The 22228-nt window shown below is 39.1% G+C and overlaps 1 protein-coding gene across 2 annotated transcripts in view; it reads left to right on the top strand.

Annotated features, from left to right (window-relative positions):
- The window catches only part of METTL16 (methyltransferase 16, RNA N6-adenosine), a 68415-nt gene that overhangs the window by 22025 nt on the left and 24162 nt on the right, over positions 1–22228 (top strand). For both annotated transcript variants that reach the window (XM_004012555.4, XM_060395319.1), the window contains 3 exons: positions 4205–4345; positions 6736–6851; positions 10053–10195. In XM_004012555.4, coding sequence (XP_004012604.1) covers positions 4205–4345; positions 6736–6851; positions 10053–10195 — 400 coding nt within the window. The remainder of the gene's footprint in view (positions 1–4204; positions 4346–6735; positions 6852–10052; positions 10196–22228) is intronic.

Here is a 22228-nt window from a genome sequence, read left to right as displayed (position 1 = left end):
AGTTCTTCTAATCAGACATTATGATTCTTTGTACATGTTGTTCCCCCTGCCTGGAGTTTCCCACCTTCACCTCATTATTTCTCATTTCTACTGTACTTGCCAACTCTCCCCCATACTTGTACTTGTCAAGACCATCCCCAAGAAAAAGAAATGCAAAAAGGCAAAATGATTGTCTGAGGAGGCCTTACAAATAGCTGTGAAAAGAAGAGATGCGAAAGGCAAAGGAGACAAGGAAAGATATACCCATTTGAATGCAGAGTTCCAAAGAATAGCAAGGAGAGATAAGAAAGCCTACCTCAGTGATCAATGCAAAGAAATAAAGGAAAACAATAGAATGGGAAAGACTAGAGATCTCTTCAAGAAAATTAGAGCTACCAAGGGAACATTTCATGCACAGATGGACACTATAAAGGACAGAAATGGTATGGACCTAACAGAAGCAGAAGATACTAAGAAGAGGTTGCAAGAATACATAGAAGAACTGTACAGAAAAGATCTTCACGACCTAGATAATCACAACGGTGTGATCATTCACCTAGAGCCAGACATCCTGGGATGCAAAGTCAAGTGGGCCTTAGGAAGCATCACTATGAACAAAGCTAGTGCAGGTGATGGAATTCCAGTTGAGCTGTTTCAAATCCTAAAAGATGATGCTGTGAAAGTGCTGCACTCAGTATGCCAGCAAATTTGAAAACTCAGCAGTGGCCACTGGACTGGAAAAGGTCAGTTTTCATTCTAATCCCAAAGAAAAGCAATGCCAAAGAATGTTCAAACTACTGCACAATTGCACTTATCTCACACAGTAGCAAAGTAATGCTCGAAATTCTCCAAGCCATACTTCAACAGTACATGAACCATGAACTTCCAGATGTTCAAGCTGGATTTAGAAAAGGCAGAGGAACCAGAGATCAAATTGCCAACATCCGTTGGATCATAGAAAAAGCAAGAGAGTTCCAGAAAAAAATCTATTTCTGCTTTATTGACTATGCCAAAGCCTTGATTGTATGGATCACAATAAACTGTGGAAAATTCTGAGAGATGGGAATACCAGACCACTGACCTGCCTCTGAGAAATCTGTATGCATGTCAAGAAACAGTTAGAACTGGACATGGAACAACAGACTGGTTACAAATCAGGAAAGGAGTACGTCAAGCCTGTATATTGTCACTCTGCTTATTTAACTTATATGCAGAGTACATCATGAGAAATGCTGGACTGAATGAAACACAAGCTGGAGTCAAGATTGCCGGGAGAAATATCAGTAACCTCAGATATGCAGATGACACCACCGTTGAGGCAGAAAGGGAAGAAGAACTAAAGAGCTTCTTGATGAAAGTAAAAGAGGAGAGTGAAAAGTTGGCTTAAAACTCAGCATTTCAGAAAACTAAGGTCATGGCATCTGGTCCCATCACTTCATGGCAAATAGTTAAAAGGAAACAGTGAAAAAAGTGTCAGACTTTATTTTTGGGGGCTCCAAAATCACTGCATGTGGTGATTGCAGCCATGAAATTAAAAGACGCTCCTTGGAAGAAAAGCTGTGACCAACCTAGCAGCATGTTGAAAAGCAGAGACATTACTTTGCCAAAAAAGGTCTGTCTAGTCAAAGCTATGTTTTTTCCAGTAGTCGTGTATGGATGTGAGAGTTGGACTATAAAAAAAGCTGAGCACTGAACAATTGATGCTTTTGAACTGTGGTGTTGGAGAAAACTCTTGAGAGTCCCCTGGGCTGTAAAGCGATCCAACCAGTCAATCCTGAAGGAAATCAGTCCTGAATATTCATTGGAAGGACTGATGTTGAAGCTGAAACTCCAATACTTTGGCCACCTGATGCGAAGAACTGACTTATTGGAAAAGACCCTGATGCTGGGAAGGATTGAAGACAGGAGAAGGGGATGACAGAGGATGAGATGGTTGGATGGCATCACTGACTCAATGGACATGGGTTTGGGTGGACTCTAGGAGTTGGTGATGGACAGGGAGACCTGGCTTGCTGCAGTCCATGGGGTCCCAAAGAGTTGGGCACGACTGAGCGACTGAAGTGAACTGTCAACTGAAGCCTTATTTTGTAAGAAAGCCTCTGACTTTCCAGCATAAGATACGTTCCTTCAATATGAACTTCAGAAAACTGTGTATTTTCCTTCATGTAATTTTTTAAAAACCACATTCACTTGTCTGATTGATTAATGTTTTTCTTTGCTACCCAATTGCAAAGTACCAAGTCTGTTATTAATACTTTAACATTCAAAGTCTTAGCAAAGTTTTTGGTACAAGGTAGGTGCTCAGTAAATGATTTGTTGAATGTTGATGGATAAATACATCATTCTTTCAACATACAAAATTCTGAACACATGATATGAACTAAGCAATAGGTAAAAATAATGGGGTTTAAAAAAAGTTTCTTTTATGTTCCTCACAGAAGTTTGCCTGATGGATTATAAAAAGCTTAAAAAGCTTGAGAGCCTATTTAGTACTAATTTATTTTAATTATGCCCCAAACCCTCTAAAATAGCACTTGGGGATATAGGAGGTTAATGGATTTTAGCTCTTCACAAGGGGCACTCTTGCTGAAATCACATTTATTCTAATTAGGGTTTTATATAAATTCCTACCCCAGACTCCATTAGTTTGCTCTAATTCTATAGTTATACACTTTCCATTTTTATTTATCATTGGAAGGATTATTACCTATTTAAAAATGTCATTCAGCTTTCTGAGGGGATTAGAATGTTAGAATGCAAGTCTTCTGGTCTTAAGAATTGAGAAACTTGATTTTTTTGGCAGAGGGCAGGTCTTTCACCTTTATTACCCTGATGACACCTGATCTTTGGACAGCTGAAGGGAGATGTCCTTTTTCTTTTCACTTTTAAATGAAATTGAAGTACGAAGAGAGGGGCTGTTATGTGAGACCCAAGGGCCTGGGATCTGCTCTGAGTTGGGTTTTTTTTTTCCTACAGAGCTGGAAGTGCTACTTAAATTTCCTTAATATCCTTATTTGAGTGACTATCTTTCCAGAATGACTAGCAGGGTCTACATAATTGTGGATTCTGAGAGGGGCTTGAGTACCTTTTACCAGTCCTTCCCTTACCACCTCTCACATCCCCCAGAGATGTTTGCCCAGTAGCATCAGGGCCAGGATGTTGTTAGTAAACATGACAATAAATGTAGCATCACTGTGACTGTCAAAAGATCGTAAATGTTCCAGCCATCAGTCACTGTCGTGTCTTTTACTCTCCTGTTCTGAGTACTTAATGAGGAAGCAGTAAGAGGACCCTCGCTTTCCTCTGAGTTAGGCATTACTCTGGCCTCTAGTTCTTCCTGCCAAATCCTTCTAAGGCTAGACTGGCACCAAAATGTGGTCCTGGAAAGTGGGCTGACTACTGTGAGCCTCTGAGAAAAACACCGGCTTTTCTTCTCTTGAATATACTCTTTAGGATCTCATTGGCCAAGATCAGTGAGTGGCAATTATTTGTGGTTAGTATATGCTTGTCCAATCTATGGTTAGAGGTTCTACATGCAAGTTTAGGACCAAACCCTAATTGTCAGAGATATTTGCCTGGAGCATTTGCTTTTGAAGGTCTCCTTTGAAACTGTGGTGGGACCAGTTTATGACTGATGTTTTGGACCTGGATCAAATGTTTTTCCATGCTTCCACATCTGAGAAATAAATCCTTTTTACTTCTGGTTTCCTTCAAGTAACAACTTACAGATAGATATGTGGGAAATTGGGTGATTTAATATTATAAAAATCTTATACTCTCTGTATTTTTTCCTGCTTCTGTAGAGTGGGATATGTACGTTGATCTTTGTAAGATATTCCTGTGCTGTTTTAACAAATTACGTTGATTTCTTTCAAGAAAATTAAGTTTCATAAGAAATTTAAAATGAAGACTTTTTATAAATTGTTTTGACAGTTTTCAGTTAGTCAGTCTTGTATTTCTTGATCACCAGCCATACTTCATTTTACATACAGCATACAATGAGTGCGGGAAGGTTTCTCTCCTTTAGGAAATTTGAAACTAATTATGATGTAAGACTAACATACATGAAACCAGTAGCTGCAATGTGTGCATAATCAGTACCAGCTTGTTGTTTTAAGCTGTTAAGGCTGTAAGGATTCTAAGAAAAGAAGAATGGTGTTTTTGCTGATTGGTCTCACCTTCTGCTCAGGTGTGTGCAATGTGTTTTGAATTCTTATTTCACTAGGTACTGGGGCATCCTGCATCTATCCTTTACTTGGAACAACCTTAAACGGCTGGTATTTCCTTGCAACAGAAGTAGATGATATGTGCTTCAACTACGCAAAGAAGAATGTGGAGCAGAATAACTTATCTGATCTTATAAAAGGTTAGCTCTGCACAATCAATATTCCTTTCAAGTTTTGTTTGTTAACCTGTTTTTCTAATTTAACACATCCCATTATCTTTTGCTTTAACATACAAGCTTTGGTAATTTTTAAAAATTTGGTACAGTTGTAATTGGGTTTGCTGCTTTCTTATCAGAATCAACTCAGAAATAGAGTGAACGCAGCTGACCCTCATACTTTGTAGGTTCTGTGTTGTGACTTTGCCTCCTTGCTAAAGTTTGCTTACCTGTGTCTATTTTTAGCCCCCAAATCAATACTTGTGGTACTTTTGTGGTCATTCACAGACATGTGCAAAATGGGAAAAAATTGGAATCACCCGGTGTGTGTGTTCCCTGCTGTCTTTTCTTTTTCTTTTCCCTGCTGTCTCCTTTCAGCTCACACACTGTAAACAAGTGTTCTTTTCATGGTCTGCTTACTACCACTTTTGTTGTTGTTGCAATTCTGTGCTTTTTCTTGGTGATTTTGCTGTTTTTAATGGCCCCTAAACATAGTACTTGAGTACTAGTGTTCCTAAGTACAAGAAGGCTGTGATGTGCCTAACAGAAAATACGTGTGTCAGATAAATTTTCTTCAGACATATTATAGTCCTTTGGCCATGAGTTCAGTGTTGAGTCAGTAATGCATGTTAAATAAGGTGTCTTTAAACAGAGATACATAAAATAGGATATGTATTGATTGGGTGATGAAAATGTGATCAGAGGCTTGAAGCTACCTAACCTTGTATTTCTCTTAGGAGTCAGTGGTTCAGTAGGCACTAATTCAGTGTTTGTGGTGACTTTACTGCTAATGAGAACGAACTGTATATGAAGTAACCTAGTTACCAAGACTTTAAAAGGAAGAAAATCCTGCTGTTGATTAAACTGTACCATCTTTTTAATTTCAGTACATGGAACTGTGCTACAGATAGTCAAATCTCCTTTGTGCTAAGTCAGTCAGTCATTTCCAACTCTGCGACCCCACCAACTAGTCTGCCAGGCTCCATAGGATTATCCTGACCAAAATATTGGAGTGGGTTGCCATTTCCTCCCTCAGGAGATCTTCCGACCCAGGGGTCGAACCCTTGTCTCCTGTGTTTGCTGTATTGCAGGCAGATTCTTAACCACTGAGCCACTGGGGAAGCCCCTTCAAGTTATATAAGTACCATGAGACTGATGGGGCACCCTGACTTAAACAGTGTATCCAAGTAGAGCTTTTACTTTTATTTCTGTGCTTACTGTCTACATAAAAGGCAGTTGACAGTTCTTTTTTTTTTTTTTTTGGCATTAAAGAGACTTTATGTCTCTCTTTGGAAGAAATAGACTTTTCTTTTTTTTAAGTTATTTATTTATAATTGAAGGATAATTGCCTTAAAGTATTATGTTGGTTTCTGCCATATATCAAATGAGCCTGCCATTGGTAAACAAATGTCCCCGCTCTTGGACCTCCCTCCTATTCCATCCCACCCCTCTAGTTTGTCACAGAGCCCCAGTTTGAGCTCCCTGAGTCATGCAGCAAATTTACACTGGCTGTCTAAGAAATCGGCTTTTCTTACTAGTGTTAAATATATCATAAGGGGAGATGTTGATATATATATTAAATATTTGTTTATTTGACTGCACTGGGTCTTAGCTACAGCTCACAGGATCTTCAATTTTTTTTTTTTTTCAGTCTTCGATCTTTGTTGTGGCCTGTGGGTCTTCTGCTATGGCATGTGAACTCTTAGTTGCAGTTCATTGCAGCATGTGGTATCTAGTTCTCTGACCAGAGATCGAACCTGAGCCCATGGTCATTGGGAGTGTGGAGTTTTAGCCACTAGACCACCAAGGAAGTCCCTTAGTATATTATTAATGAGATTTTTAGTTATCCATTCCTGTATTACAAATTACCCCCAAATCTGGCAGTTTAGGCAGTAAACATTTATTATCTCATTATTCATGTGGGTCAGGAATTTGGGTGTGGCCTAGCCAGGTGATTCTGGTTCAGAGTCTTTCATGAGGTTGTAGTCTGAAAGATTGGGGATAGAGATTTGCTTCCAAGATGGCTCGCTTACGTGGCTGTAGGCAGGAAGCTTTAGTTCACTGCCTTGTGGATCTCTCCTCAGGACTGCTTAAGCATCCTTGGAGCATGTCACCTGGCTTCTCGTGGAGCAAGTTGTTTAAGTGATAGGGCAAGGAGGAAGCCATATTGCTTCTTATGACCTAGCCTCAGAAGTGATACCTTTTTACTTCTATCATATTCTTTTCAATAAAAGCAAGCCATTGAGTGAAGCTGCTCTCAAGGAAAGGGAAATCAAACACCACCTCTTGAAGGGACTAGTGCCGAAGAATTTGTGGATATATTTGAAAACTGTCACAGTATTAATAGTAGTTAAGTCTCTCTTTTTTATTCCTAGTGGTTAAAGTACCACAGAAGACACTCCTGATGGATGCTCTTAAAGAAGAGTCTGAGATAATTTATGACTTTTGCATGTGCAACCCTCCCTTTTTTGCCAATCAGTTGGAAGCCAAGGTAAAATATCTTCTCCTTTAAAGTAGCTGAATATTTATCTAAGTTTTCCTTGTTTGCAAAGATAAGAGCAACATTTCTTTTGGAAGCTGTATCAGTTAGGATGCTTCTGGTATCAAGCACCTGAAAATCTAATTCAGATTGACTTTCCAAAAAGGTTTATTGGCTTATGTTTCTGAGAAATCCAGCAATAGCATGACCTTCAGGAACAGTTTGATCAAGGAGCTCATCATAATATCAAGGCTGAGACTTTTTTCGAGTTCCCTTTGGCTCTGATCTGACCCTTGGTTGGTTCTCTTCTCAAGTTGGTTTACTTGTGGCAGAGTAATGTATGGGGAGGGGGAGAGGGTGAGGAGGGAACTCTTTTCTTTCTTAAACCATTGAACATTTGGATTTCTTCTGACTGGACCAACTTAGGTTACAGTCTACTCCTGCATTGGGCTTTTTGGCCTAAAGAAAGATCACTGTTTTTACAGCCAGCTATCATTTGATAGTAAACAAATGGCTGATTTAGTGTTCCAACTTGAAATGAGTATATTGATTTTATGAAATAAAATATATTTGCTCATGAAAATGGCTAAAAACAGCTCATATATTGGCTTAAAACAGCTTATACATTGGCTGAAAATAGCTAAGCTGTTGACAATCAATAAAATATTATTGATTTAACCTAATTTTTCCTCATCTAAAGAAAAGTTAATAGAAATATTAGAGGAAACAAGAGATGGTATGTATGCTTAAAACTTTGAGAGAATGAATTATTTTTAGAATCACTTAGATGCTCTAAAATACCATTTACATACCTCATAACAAAATAAATTCCACATGGATCACATTTGAGTTAGAGGTAAGGTGGACAGAAATTTATTAGCAATAGCACATTCCAGATTGGAGCATGAAGTCAAGCAGGATTTAGGGAATTAAATTTTGGCTCTTGATGCAAATAGATTTAAGAACTAAAATAGTCACATCCTAGAGTACATTTTTAAGAAAAATATTGAGATATTCTATATATATGTAAAAATACACAGGCCATAAGTATAAGCTGGATTTTCCAAAGTGAATGTTCTTGTAGAACGAGCTTCCAGGTGAAGAAATAGACTATTACTGGCACCAGAATTAAATATCTTTTTGCATCAGCTTTACTGAAATGTAATTTTCATGCCATCAGTTCACCTACTTAAAGGGTAGACTTTTATTATTTTTAGTATATTCACCAGAGAAGGCAATGGCACCCCACTCCAGTACTCTTGCCTGGAAGATCCCATGAACGGAGGAGCCTGGTAGGCTGCAGTCCATGGGGTCGCTAAGAGTCGGACAACTGAGCGACTTCACTTTCACTTTCATGCATTGGAGAAGGAAATGGCAACCCACTCCAGTGTTCTTGCCTGGAGAATCCCAGGAATGGGGGAGCCTGGTGGGCTGCTGTCCATGGAGTCGCACAGAGTCGGACATGACTGAAGTGACATAGCAGCAGCAGCAGCAGCAGTATATTCACAGAGTTGTGCAACCATTACCCAATTAATTTTAGAACATTTTCATCATTCCCTCCCCCCAAAAAAGCCCCACCTCCATTAACAGTTACTCTTGGTTCCCTTGCAGCCCCCTTAGTCCTAGTCTGCTTTCTGTTTCTGGAGTTGCCTGTTTTGAACATTTCATTACAATGGAATTATAAAATCTGTGGTCTGTTGTAGCTAACTTCTTTCACTAAACATAGTATGTTTTCAGGGATCACCCATATCGTGCCATGTATTAGTTTCTTTCTATTGCCGAATAAATATTCCATTGTATGGAAATACCCTTTTTATCAAGCCATTCGTTCATGAATGGACATTTGGGTTTTAGGCACTCTTTGGCTATTATGAACAAAGCTGCTGCAAGTATTCTTGTACAAGTGTTTGCATGAACATGTTTTCACTTCTCGTAGGTATATACCTAGGAGCGGAATGACTAGGTCATCTGGTAACTGTGTGTTTAATTGTTTGAGGAACTGCCAGAATGTTTTCCACAGTGGCTGCACCATTTTTGATTATAACTAGTGTGTGGGACTTCCAGTTTGTCCACATCTTTGTCAGCACTTGTTGTTATCTTCTTGGTTACAGCTATCCTAGGAGGAATGGAGTGGTAGCTCATTGTGGTTTGAATGTGCATATCCCTGATGGCTAATGATATTGAACATCTTTTCACGTACTTTTTGATCATTTGTGTATCTTCTTTGGATAAAGGCCTGTTCAGATCCTTTGCCCAGTTGAATTGGGCTATTTTTCTTCTGACTATTTTAAGAATTCTTTATTCTGTATGCAGGTCCCTTGGAGTGGGTATAGCCTTTCCCTTCTCCAGGGAATCATCCCAACCCAGGGATCGAATCCAGGTCTCCCACATTGGAGGCAGATTCTTTACCACCTGAGCCACAAGGGAAGCCCAAGAATACTGGAATGGGTAGCCTATACCTTCTCCAGCAGATCTTCCTGACCCAGGAATTGAACCAGGGTCTCCTGCATTGCAGGTGGATTCTTTACCAACTGAGCTATCAGGGAAGCCCCTTAATAGGTATATTATTTGCAAAAATTCTCTCCCATTCTGTGGGTTGTCTTTGTACTTTCTTGGCAGTGTCTTTTGCAGCTTGGAAGTTTTTGCTTTTTTTTTTTTACTTTTATCAGTTTATCTGGTTTTTGTTGTTGCTTATGCTTTTGGTATCATAGCTAAGAAGCATATTTACTCCTATGTTTTCTTTTTTATTGTTTTAACTATTTATATTTAAATCTTTGTTCTACTAGGATTTTTAAAAAAATATGATGTGAAGTAGGAGTGGATTAAATATTTAAAATTTAAAAGTGAAACTGTACTAGAAGAAATCAAAATTCAATGTTTTTATAGTCTTTGGGTGGAATATTTTCAGTATATAATACCAAGACAGAAAATGTAAAGAAAAAGTGACAGAATTGTTACATAAAAAAGTACAATGTTAGTATGTTTAATCACAAAGATGGAAGCTAAAGACCTTTTAAGAAAGGAATATTAACATGAATGTAGTTGTTTCAAATGCTGTGGTTATATGATTTTTTAAATCCTAAGCCTAGCATAGTACTTGGAAATTGAAATTATGTCTAAGTATTCTTACTTAGAACTAGGTTACAGAGACCTGGTCTTAAGGTGTAAAAATTTTTCACCAGAGTTTTTGTTGTTGTTGTTGTTGTTGTTAAGGGAGTAAATTCTCGAAATCCTCGAAGACCCCCACCCAGTTCTGTAAATACAGGAGGAATCACAGAGATCATGGCAGAAGGAGGTGAACTAGAGTTTGTTAAAAGGATCATCCATGACAGTTTACAGCTTAAAAAAAGATTAAGGTAAGTTGGTAAGAATATTTTCCCATGTGTAATTCAGAAAGAAACCATGTCACTTGGAGGAAATGAATCACTGTGGTCTGAAGAATTAACAGATAAAAATGGAATTGGTTGAAGGTCCTACAGTCTGCAGAGACCCTGTTTCTGAGGGTGTTGTCATGCCTCTAATTGATTTGTGTTTCCCATAATCATGGGTACTACATGGATAGAAAGGAGGAAAATACCATATGATTGTGCTGCTCCCATTAGTGTGGTCCTGTGATGGAGCAAAACTGACTCAAATATGGCTTTTGATTAGAAAACAGATGGGTTCAGCTCTGTCCTGTGAACCGGAATAAATTTGTTGCCCAGTCCTCGAAGCAATTTATGTTCTTGGAATCAGTCTCCCAAACAGTGACAGATGTGAGGACATTGAGCTGTCAGGAACTTAATGAAGGGAAACTGAGATCCCTAACCAGTTCCAGAGGACAGTTAAGGCTACTCCTTTTTAAAAGCTAATTATTTCGGACAACACACCTGTCATTAAGCAACGTAAGGTACTCAGAGAGAGCTATTTGTCTTGCTTGACTTATCACCCTGCCAAGTGTTGTTGAAATGATGGATAATGTGCTGGTTCAAACTGAAAGGACTTTCAGCCCTGGGATTTAGCTTTGTGACATAAGAATTTTTTGAAATTGTGGTAAAATACGAATAATGTAAAATTTGCCTTTGTAACCATTTTATTAAGTGTACAGTTCAGTAGCATTAGGTACATTCATATAGTTGTGCTGCTAACCTCCAGAACTCTTTCTTTTTGTAAAACTAAAAAACTAAACAAAAAATTCTGTACCTATTAACAACTACTCCCTATTCTCTCTCTTCCCATAGTGGTTCCCCTGGCAACCACTACTTTTCTGTCTCTCTGAATTTGACTGTTCTAGGTACCTCATATAAATGGAATCATATATGATTTATGACTGGCATCTTTTACTTAGCATCATGTCATCGATATGCATCCATCTTATAGCAGGTTTCAGAATTTCCTTCCTTTTTAGGGCTGAATAATATTAATATTCTTTTATGTGTATATACTACATTTTGTTTATCCATTCATCTGTTGATGGACACTTGGGTTACTTCCATGTTTTGGCTGTTGCGGATAATGTTGCTAGGAACATGAATGTGCAAATATTTCTTAAGACCTGACTTTCAATTCAGAACTAGAATTCCTAATTTTGGACTTACAGGCATTTAAAGTTGTTTATTTTAGTAGAAGGCCAATTCCAAAGTCAACACATACCCTGATTTGTTAAATGTGATTTTATTTAAACATGGAAGGCAATTGGATGATCTGCCTCTCAGAAAATTGACACAATATTAAAGCCAAAGGTTAATATATTTTTACCTTAATCGATTTCTTTAATGCTACATTAGGGTGTGAGGAAGAAAGAGACTTAAATTATACTGGGTATGAAGAAGAGTGTGAGCAAGTAAATTAAACTGGGAGAAAGTAACAGCACTGAAACTCATGACAGCAGGTAAACAGGGCCTCGTGGCCACTTCAGTGTCTGTCAGCTTTTGAGGGAACTGGAGCCACTCAGGAAAATGGGGAAGGTCATTTTCAGGGGCCTTTTAATCAGTAAATTTCTATTATTTCCAAAGTTCGATTTGACCTACAAAAAGTATGTTGTAAAGGAACACCATTCTAAGGGAGAGAAATTGGTCAATATATTCCAAGTCTGCCTGTACCTGGCTCTGTGGCTGCCCTCAGATTGAATGAAAGGTGAATGTTTGCTGCGAAGGGTAAATTGCTAGTGCCAGATGATTCGATAGCATCGCCAACTCAGTGGACGTGAGTTTGAGCAAGCTCCGAGAGATGGTGAAGGACAGGGAAGCCTGGTGTGCTGCAGTCCATGGGGTTGCAAAGAGTCAGACATGACTGAGGGACTGAAAACAACAAATTATGTTTCTAAAGAGTCAACCATTTCAAGATTGGTGTCATATGTGGGAAAAGTTACCAGGTACAGTACACTTAAAGAAAGGGTTTCAGCAGTCTTGTCTGCTCTGTTAGGACTCAGGCAGGTTCAGAGGGAAGATAAAAGGAAGAAAGGTATCAGTTCATGTCCTCTTGCTTATTTTTATTGTTGACATAAAGTTTATACCACTATGCAACTCTCAAATTTTAAATTGCTGTGGAAACTGCATATTTTGAAGCTATGAAAAAAGGAGAGATTAAAAATAAGTATTTAAACTCCACCATCTTCTTCTTAACCCTCTTCTTGTTCCCAAAGAAGTGCAGAAATTAAGCCAAATGTGTAACATTGCAGGGTGAAATAAGCTGTACTTGTTGGACTGACCTTCAGTGGTGGCTCTCCAGGTGCCTCACCTGAGCCATGCTCGGCAGCAACTGCAGTTCTATATCTGAAGGAATTTTGCAGCTGGGAGGCCCTTGGGAGAGAAGGTTATCCAGCCTCTTAGATGTACAGGTTAGAAATCTGGGCTCTAGATCTTCTAATTCTGCTCTCGTCCCCTTTCCACCACCCCACGCAGCCACTGTAGCCCACCCTGCAGTTAGACTTCTAAGTGCACAGCCTTTTCTTTACTGTTGAGGTATAATTGACATATTGTCATTATTAGACAGCCTTTTTATCGCTGATGAAGATTTACAAGTGCTTGTCATCTTTGCCTTTCATTCTTTGTGCCTGTGACTTGAGCTTACTTAATAGCATTTTCCTTTTTAGAGACTCACTTACCTAACCTAAATAAATCAGCAGACTTTATCAAACTCCTCATGGCCTGGGTTCCACTCTTATTACTGACTATAATTGACACCCTTTATGGCAGTGATTCTCTGATTTTTCCAGGAACCAGAGTTACGAAGTTCCAACTTAGTGCTGGTTTAACTCCCCATTTTTGCTTTTTCCTTTCCATCCGCTGCCCTCTGCCATATGGTGGGGACTTCTTGGATGTGGGTAAAATCCACATATCTGGTGATCATCACCAGGTGCTGGGTAATAAATTTAACAATCTGGGCCTTTTGGAATGTGGTTCTTTGAATTTTAAAAGTTGTTTTCTCATTGATAAAGTGAAATAATGATAGCTACATTATGCCTCATGGGGTAGTCATATAATTAAATAAATATATATCTGATGTAACTAATAATAATAGTAAATAATAATAATGAATAGTAAATAGGGTAATTTTAACTCTTGTCCTTTTTAGTGACCCAGCAGATTTAACTGCTGTGGTCTGCTATATTGAAAGGAAACATTAAAAGTACTTTGTTACTTTATTCTAATGTGGAGCCAGCCTCCTTTTCTGGTTTTAAAAACTAGATGCTAGTATAGTTACAAGGTTCTATACCTGGTAGTTGCAAGGAACAGCTGTAAATTTCATAGCTGACCTTGTAGTTAATTTTCCAACTGATAGACTGTTTGGTTCTACTGTAAACTTTCTACACACTTGCCTTTATAAAAGTGTAAGCCACTTCATTTTCCTTATCTGTAAGCTGAGAAATACCTTTTATGGTATTAAATGTTAAAAGAACAGGGAGACAGCTCAAGCAAAATATGGGACAATATAGTGCAAGGTTAGGGTGAATAATGATGATAGTGGATTGTAACACATTGAATAAGGTAAACAAATGAAGTACATAAGGGATAAAGGGAAAGCTCTTTATTACATTAGAATGCCAACTAATAAATGTAGAAAGAATAATCAAGTTAAAAAAAATCACCATTTTGCAATCATTATAGTAATTGATTCATGGAGGAGTCGACAATGGAGAATTTGTAGAGAAGGTATTTTTCATAGTTTCAAAATATTTCCCTAATCACAAAGCATTTCTCAATGACAAAGAAATACATAGTAACTTTATAGTGGAGAGATTGAGGGTTACTACCTTGACCAGATGATCACAGCATCTCTTTATTCTTCCGGCCCAAAATGTTTAACCTGAATCTGACTAAGGATAATTTCAGACATACCAAACTTGAGAGATTTTGTAAGACAATTTTTGAAAAATATTAAGGTCATGAATGTTTAAAAAAAAAAAAACAAAAAAAACAAAAAACAGACCGCAGAACTGTTCCAGATTGAAAGAGACTAAAGAGACTTGACACGTAAATGAAATGCATGATCCTAGATTGGATCTTATATCAGGGGAGAAAATTGACATGAAGGACGTTACTGGGATAATTGGCGAAGTTTGAGTATGGACCATATTCCAGATAATAGTACTATATGAGTGTTACATTTTCATAATTTGATCGTTGTTCTGTGGTTATAAGAGAGAATGCCCTTGTTTTTAAAATGTACATGCCAAAATGTTTAAGGTTCGGGGCATGATAATGTCTGTAGCTAACTCTCAAATGGTTTAGAAAAAACACACACAGCAAGCAAATGGGGGAAAGTGCAGTGAATCAAGGTGAACAGTATGCTGGAATTATTTGCACTAATCTTGCAGTTCCTGTACGTTTGAAATAATTTCAAAATAATTTTTCTGGAAACCTGCTGTCCCAAAAGAATTACTAAATGCTGTAATGAGTGGAGTGCTGCTTTCATCATTAAAATAGTATAATGGGTTCAAAGTCTCTTGGGTAGCTAGATATCCTTTTCTTTCTTTTTTTTTTTTTTGCTACTTACATTTTGATTAGTTGTCACAAGATGCCTGTTGAGAGTAGTTAGGATCTAATGGGCAGACATGTTTTTAAAAAGTGAAGCTAAGGAAGAGTTTGCATGCCACAACTAAAGATCCTGTGAGCTGCAACTGAGACTTGACACAGCCAAATAAATGATTTTTTAAGTGAAGCTAAGGGACTTCCTAGCAGGCCAGTGGTTAAGATATCACGCTTCTACTCACTGCAGAGGGTGCAGGTTTGATCCCTGGTTGGGGATGTTCCTCATGCCACACCATGCAGCCTGAATGGAAAAAGAAAAGATTCATGATACAGTATTTAGGTTACAGTTCAGTTCAGTTCAGTCACTCAGTCGTGTCTGACTCTTTGTGACCCCATTGACTGCAGCATGCCAGGCTTCTCTATTACCAACTCCCAGAGCTTGCTCAGACTATGTTCATTGAGTCAGTGATGCCATCCAACCATCTCATTCTCTCTTGTCCTCTTTTCCTCCTGCCTTCAGTCTTTCCCAGCATCAGGGTCTTTTCTAATGAGTCAGTTCTTCGCATCAGGTGGCCAAAGTATTGGAGTTTCAGCTTTAGCATCAGTCCTTCCAGTGAATATTCAGAATTGATTTCCTTCAAGACTGATTGGTTTGATCTCCTTCCAGTCCAAGGGACTCTCAAGAAATCTTCTCCAACACCACAGTTCAAAAGCATCAATTCTTCGGCGCTCAGCTTTCTTTATAGTCCAACTCTTATATCCATACATGGCTACTGGAAAAACCATAGCTTTGACTAGACGGATCTTTGTTGGCAAAGTCTCTGCTTTTTAATATGCTGTCTAGGTTTGTCATAGCTTTTCTTCCAAGGAACAAGCATCTTTTAATTTCATGGCTGCAGTCACCATCTGCATTGACTTTGGAGCCAAGAAAATAAAATCTGTCACTGTTTCCATTGTTTGCCCATGTATTTGCCATTTACTGATAGGACCACCTGCCATGATCTTTGTTTTTTGAATGTTGAGTTTTAAGCCAACTTATTTACTCTTTTTCACTTTCATCAAGAGGCTCTTCAGTTCTTCGCTTTCTGCCATAAGGGTGGTGTCATCTGTGTATCTGTTTCAGTTCAGTCGCTCAGTCGTGTCCAACTCTGCGACCCCATGATTCACAGCACGCCAGGCCTCCCTGTCCATCACCAACTCCCGGAGTTCACTCAAACTCATGTCCATCGAGTCAGTGATGCCATCCAGCCATCTCATCCTCTGTTGGCCCCTTCTCCTCCTGCCCCCAATCCCTCCCAGCATCAGAGTCTTTTCCAATGAGTCAACTCTTCGCATGAGGTGGCCAAAGTATTGGAGTTTCAGCTTCAGCATCAGTCCTTCCAGTGAACACCCAGGACTGATCTCCTTTAGGATGGACTGGTTGGATCTTCTTGCAGTGCAAGGGACTCTCAAGAGTCTTCTCCAACACCACAGTTCAAAAGCATCAGTTCTTTGGCGCTTAGCTTTCTTTATAGTCCCAACTCTCACATCCATACATGACCACTGGAAAAGCCATAGCTTTGACTAGACAGACCTTTGTTGGCAAAGTAATGTCTCTGCTTTTGAATATGCTATCTAGGTTGGTCATAACTTTCCTTCCAAGGAGTAAGCGTCTTTTAATTTCATAGCCGCAATCACCATCTGCAGTGATTTTGGAGCTCCAAAAAATAAAGTCTGACACTGTTTCCACTGTTTCCCCATCTATTTCCCATGAAGTGATGGGACCAGATGCCATGATTTTCGTTTTCTGAATGTTGAGCTTTAAGCCAACTTTTTCACTCTCCTGTTTCACTTTCATCAAGAGGCTTTTTTTAGTTCCTCTTCACTTTCTGCCATAAGGGTGGTATCGTCTGCATATCTGAGGTTATTGATATTTCTCCTGGCAATCTTGATTCCAGCTTATGCTTCTTGCAGCCCAATGTTTCTCATGATGTACTTGCATATAAGTTAAATAAGCGGGGTGACAGTATACAGCCTTGCTGTACTCCTTTCCTGATTTGGAACTAGTCTGTTGTTCCATGTCCAGTTCTAACTGTTGCTTCTTGACCTGCATATGAATTTCTCAGAGGCAGGTCAGGTGGTCTGGTATTTCCTTCTCTTTCAGAATTTTCCACAGTTTATTGTGATCCACACAGTCAAAAGCTTTGGTGTAATCAGTAAAGCAGAAGTAGATTTTTTTTCTGGAACTCTCTTGCTTTTTCTATGATCCAACAGATGTTGGCAATTTCATCTCTAGTTCCTTTGCCTTTTCTAAATCCAGCTTGAACATCTGGAAATTCTCAGTTCACATTTTGTTGAAGCCTGGCTTGGAGAGTTTTGAGCATTACTTTATTAGTGTATAAAAGTTGTATGGTAGTTTAAGCATTCTTTAGCATTGCCTTCCTTTGGGATTAGGGTGAAAACTGACCTTTTCCAGTCCTGTGGCCACTGCTGAATTTTCCACATTTGCTGGTGTATTGAGTGCAGCACTTTCACAGCATCATCTTTCAGGATTTGAAATAGCTCAACTGGAATTCCATCACCTCCACTAGCTTTGTTTGTAGTGATGGTTCCTAAGGCCCACTTGACTTCGCATTCCAGGATGTCTGGCTCTAGGTGAGTGATCACACCATTGTGGTTATCTGGGTGGGTCATTAGGATCTTTTTTATAAAGTTCTTCTGTGTATTCTTGTATTCGTAGTGGAGAGTTCTGACAAAGCGTGGTCCGCTGGAGAAGGGAATGGCAAACCACTTCAGTATTCTTGCCTTGAGAACCCCATTTAAGTTACAGTAAGGGTTAAAAGAAATAATGAATTCTGCCAAGCTTATATTAAGTACCAATGACATATTACAAGCCTTGTCAAATGTGTTAGTTGCTCAGTCATGTCTGACTCTGCGGCCCCAAAGATTATAGCCTGCCGGGTTTCTCTGTCTATGGAATTCTCCAGGCAGGAATACTGGAGTGGGTTGCCATTCCCTTGTCCAGGGATCTTCCCAACCCAGGGATCGAACCTGGGTCTCCTGTGTCTCCTGCATTGGTAGGCAGATTCTTTACCATCTGAGTCACCAGGGAAGTTCTATGAAGTTCTTGCTTCCTTTCATCACCTGAGGAGGTTTGTAACATCTTTCTTTTCTCTCTGCTGTTGAACTTCTCTTGGCTTCTGGTGATTCTCATCTCATGTCTCAAGGACACGGATGCAACTAGAGAGTACTTCAACTAAGTGGAGTAAGTCAGAAAGACAAACACCGAATGATATCACTTATATGTGAAACCTAAAATATGGCGTAGACGAACCTACTTAGGAAACAGAAACAGACTCCCAGACACAGAGAGCAGGACAGTGGTAGTCATGGGGCAGGAGGGTGGAAGAGGAATGGAGTCGGAGTTTCGGGGTAGTAGATGCCAACTATTACAAAGCGGATAAACAGCAAAATACCACTGTATAGCACAGGACACTATAGTCAGTATCCTGGGATAAACCACAATGAAAATAATATAAAAAAAGAATATATATGTATATAACTGTCACTTTGCTGTACTGCAGAAATTAAGACATTGTAAATCAACTACACTTCAATGAAAAAAATTTTTTAATCTGTTCAGGAATGCTAATTTTAAAGGAAAGGTGTTAATCAACTTATTTTATACTGTTACTGTGTAAGCACGAATTGCTTTTAACTTCTCCATCTTACTCCTAACTTACGAAAGGCTTTTAATTCTGCTTAATGATTTCTCCATTTATACACTGCCTTCTTAAAGGGACCATATTTTTTTTCTTCCAAACCTTGTAAAGCTGCCAAATGAAATAGATTAGGCTCTAAGTAAATTTATCCAGGTTTGTTTACAGTAGTTTAGGTAGAACAACTATTTATTTGTGTTTTCAAATCTGGAAGAGGATTGATGATATAAAAATAAGGATTGTTACCTGTTCTTGAACCCATAAACAATAAAAACAAAGTACTGGTTAATGTATACTACTTCTAAAGCAGTATAATAGTATTTATCATTCTTTTATAATTAAGATTTTCATTTATATTACTTAATGTAAGATGAACCATATGAAATTGCCAGTCTTCAACCATTTTCAACTTATAAAAATGGCAAAAAAAAAAAGAACAATTTATAAGTTTAACCTGGCATGTGATTTTAGAGGCTCTTAAATCCACCTGAGTTTTAGTGACTATAAATTCACCTTCACAGTAGATACTTGCAGAGAAGGCAATGGCAACCTACTCCAGTACTCTTGCCTGGAAAATCCCATGGACAGAGGAGCCTGGTAGGCTGCAGTCCATGAGGTCTCGAAGAGTTGGACACGACTGAGCGACTTCACTTTCACTTTTCACTTCCATGCATTGGAGAAGGAAATGGCAACCCACTCCAGTGTTCTTGCCTGGAGAATCCCAGGGACGGCAGAGCCTGGTGGGCTGCCATCTTTGGGGTCGCAGAGAGTCGTACTTGACTGAAGCGACTTAGCAGCAGCAGCAGCAATAGCTACTTTGCATATAAACAAGTAAATGTTGAGTGTGTATCCCCTTAGTCTGAAATTTCTCTTTAAAAATAATGTGCAGTTGGATGAACTTCAAATGACACAGGAATAATTATGATGCTTGGTGAAAAAAGGAGGATACAGATTATGTATTGCTAGTGTAACTAAGCTGTGTTATAAAGCCAGAACTATGCAAAGCATTACTGCATTGTTTACTAGTATTTATGTCTGAAGATACAAGCTAGATCATATTTAAGTTTGTATATTTAAATAAGCTTTATTGAGGTATAACTTGCATATGGTTACTTTCTCCAATTCAAGTGTATGATTTGTTGCATCTTGACAAATGTATACATCACTACCACCATAGTCAAGATATAAAACATTTCCGTCACTATGAAAAAGTTCCCTAGTGGCTCTTTGCAGTCTCTTCCTACCCTATTTAACCTCTAGTCATCACTGGTTTTTCTATCACAGTAGTTTTGCCTGTTCTAGACTTTTAAATAAATGGATTTTTGTGTCTAGCTTTGTATTGTAAATATTTTTAATTTTCTATGTATTATGAGGTTTTGACTGTTCTCGCTAGGGGAGATTGCCCCTCCCTGGGCTCACCGATTCTTAGATACAGCAAAGGACCCAGCCTGAGTGAGCCTTGGATCTGCAAGGCAGAGAGATCCCTACTCTATCTGCCCCCTCAGCCCAGGAAGCCATCTTCCTTTGCCATCATCCCAGGGCCAGATGCTAGGTGCCTGGGGACCCCTTCACAGCCCAGAGCCCTTGGAGGTTATTCACATTAGCTGATCCTAAACTGTACCCCATGCCTTGTCTTGCCTGTCCTGAGAAAACCCCAATAGAGGCCGTGGCCTAAGCACTCCCTTCACTCCTGTTTGCCTCATGACCGCCCTAGTATCTTCTTCATGTGACCCTGCATGGCGATTTCTGCTTGTCTCTAGGATTTGTTAGTACAGTAACTTTTTTCCTGAGGCTGTTTCCTCATTACTGTAAATGACCCAATGCAAAACAGGCTCTCATGTAACATGCATTGTATCCAGAGTGTCTCCCTTTGTATTGCTTAGTATGCCATTGTGTGAATCTACCAGAATTGGTTAATCCACTCACCAGTTGATGGATGTTTGGACCCTTTTCAGGTTTTGGCTAGTATGGATAACACCGCTGTGAACATTTGCAAACAAGTCTGCGTGGACTTAAGTTTTCCTCTATCTTCAGTAAATACCTGGGAATAGGATTCCTGAGTCAGGTTGCCAGGTTGTTCTCAAGTGGCTGTACTGTTTCCCATTCTCACTAGCCATGTATGAGAGTTCCAGCTGACTCCATTTAATGTTGCCATTACTTTAAAATGTATCCGTTCTATTGGTTTTATAGTGATACATTGTTTTAGTTTTAAGTTGCATTTTCCTGATGACCAGTGATGTGGGGCATCTTTGCGTGTGCTTGTTGGTCATTCTTGTCTCTCTCTCTCTTGTGTGTTAGACTTTTATATATATATATATAATGGATTCTAGTTGATTTACAATGTTGTGTTAATTTCAGGTGTACATGGTTTATTTCTTAGAGTAGTTTAAGGTACAGCAAAATTGAGGGGAAATTACAGAGTTCCCATTTACTCCTGCCCCTATACCTCCCCAACACTCAGTATCCCTCACCAGAGTGGGACATTTGTTAAAATTGATGAGCCTACTTCGACACTTTGTTACCACCCAGAGTCCATTGTTTACATTTGGATTTATCCTGGTGTTGTATATTCTGTGAGTTTGGACACATGTATATTTACATTTATGCATCATTATAATATACATAATATTTCTACTGCCTTAAAAAATCCTCTGTGCTCTACCTGTTCACCATCTCTCCCAACTACTGATCTTTTACCATCTCTATAGTTTTGCCTTTTCCAGATGCTGTATAGTTGGAATTGCACACTATGTAGCATTTTTAGATTGGCTTCTTTACCTTAGGAATGTGTGTATGTTTTCTCCATGTCTTTTCATGGCTTAACAGCTTATTTCTTTTTAGTGCCAAATAAAAGGCAGTGGCACCCCACTCCAGTACTCTTGCCTGGAAAATCCCATGGACGGAGGAGCCTGGTAGGCTGCAGTCCATGGGGTCACTGAGAGTTGGACTGAGCGACTTCACTTTCACTTTTCACTTTCATGCATTGGAGAAGGAAGTGGCAGCCCACTCCAGTGTTCTTGCCTGGAGAATCCCAGGGACAGGGGAGCCTGGTGGGCTCCCGTCTATTGGGTCGCACAGAGTTGGACACGACTGAAGCGACTTAGCAGCAGCAGCAATATTACATTGTCTGAACATACCATAGTTTATTTATCCATTCACCTGCTGAAGGGCATCTTGATTGCTTCCAAGTTTTGACAGTTATGAACAAAGCTGCTGTAGACATCAGTGTGCATATATTTGTGCGGACGTAAGTTTTCAGCTTCTTTGAGTAAATGCCAAGCAGCACGATTGCTGGATCACATGGTAAGAGTATATTTGGAAGTGGCTTGACCTTTTTTGTCTTTGAACTGACAGAATGAGAGTTCCTGTTGCCCTGCATACTCACCAGCATTTGGTGTTGTCGTGTCCTGGATTTTTGCCATTCTGATAGGTGTGTAGGGGTGTCTTGTTAGTTTCTGTTTCCTTGATGACATATGATATGGAGCGTCTTTTCAAATGCCTGTTTGTCATCTGTATTTCTTCTTCGATGGGTATCTTGTTAGGGTCTTTGGCTCATTTTAATCAGATTGGTTGTTTTCATATTGTTGATTTATAAGTGTTCTTTGTATATTTCAGATAACAGATAGGTGTTCTGTATTTTCTCCCAGTCTGTGACTTGTCTTTTCACGCTCTTGACATATCTTTCACAAAGTTTAATGACGTCGAGATTGCCAATTATTTCTTTCATGGATCCTCCCTT

This window comes from Ovis aries, chromosome 11 (genome assembly GCF_016772045.2).
Source record: "Ovis aries strain OAR_USU_Benz2616 breed Rambouillet chromosome 11, ARS-UI_Ramb_v3.0, whole genome shotgun sequence".
Classification (NCBI taxonomy): Eukaryota; Metazoa; Chordata; class Mammalia; order Artiodactyla; family Bovidae; genus Ovis; species Ovis aries.
The sequence above is the reverse complement of the archived record's forward strand: the minus strand, read 5'-3'. Positions and strand labels throughout refer to the sequence as shown.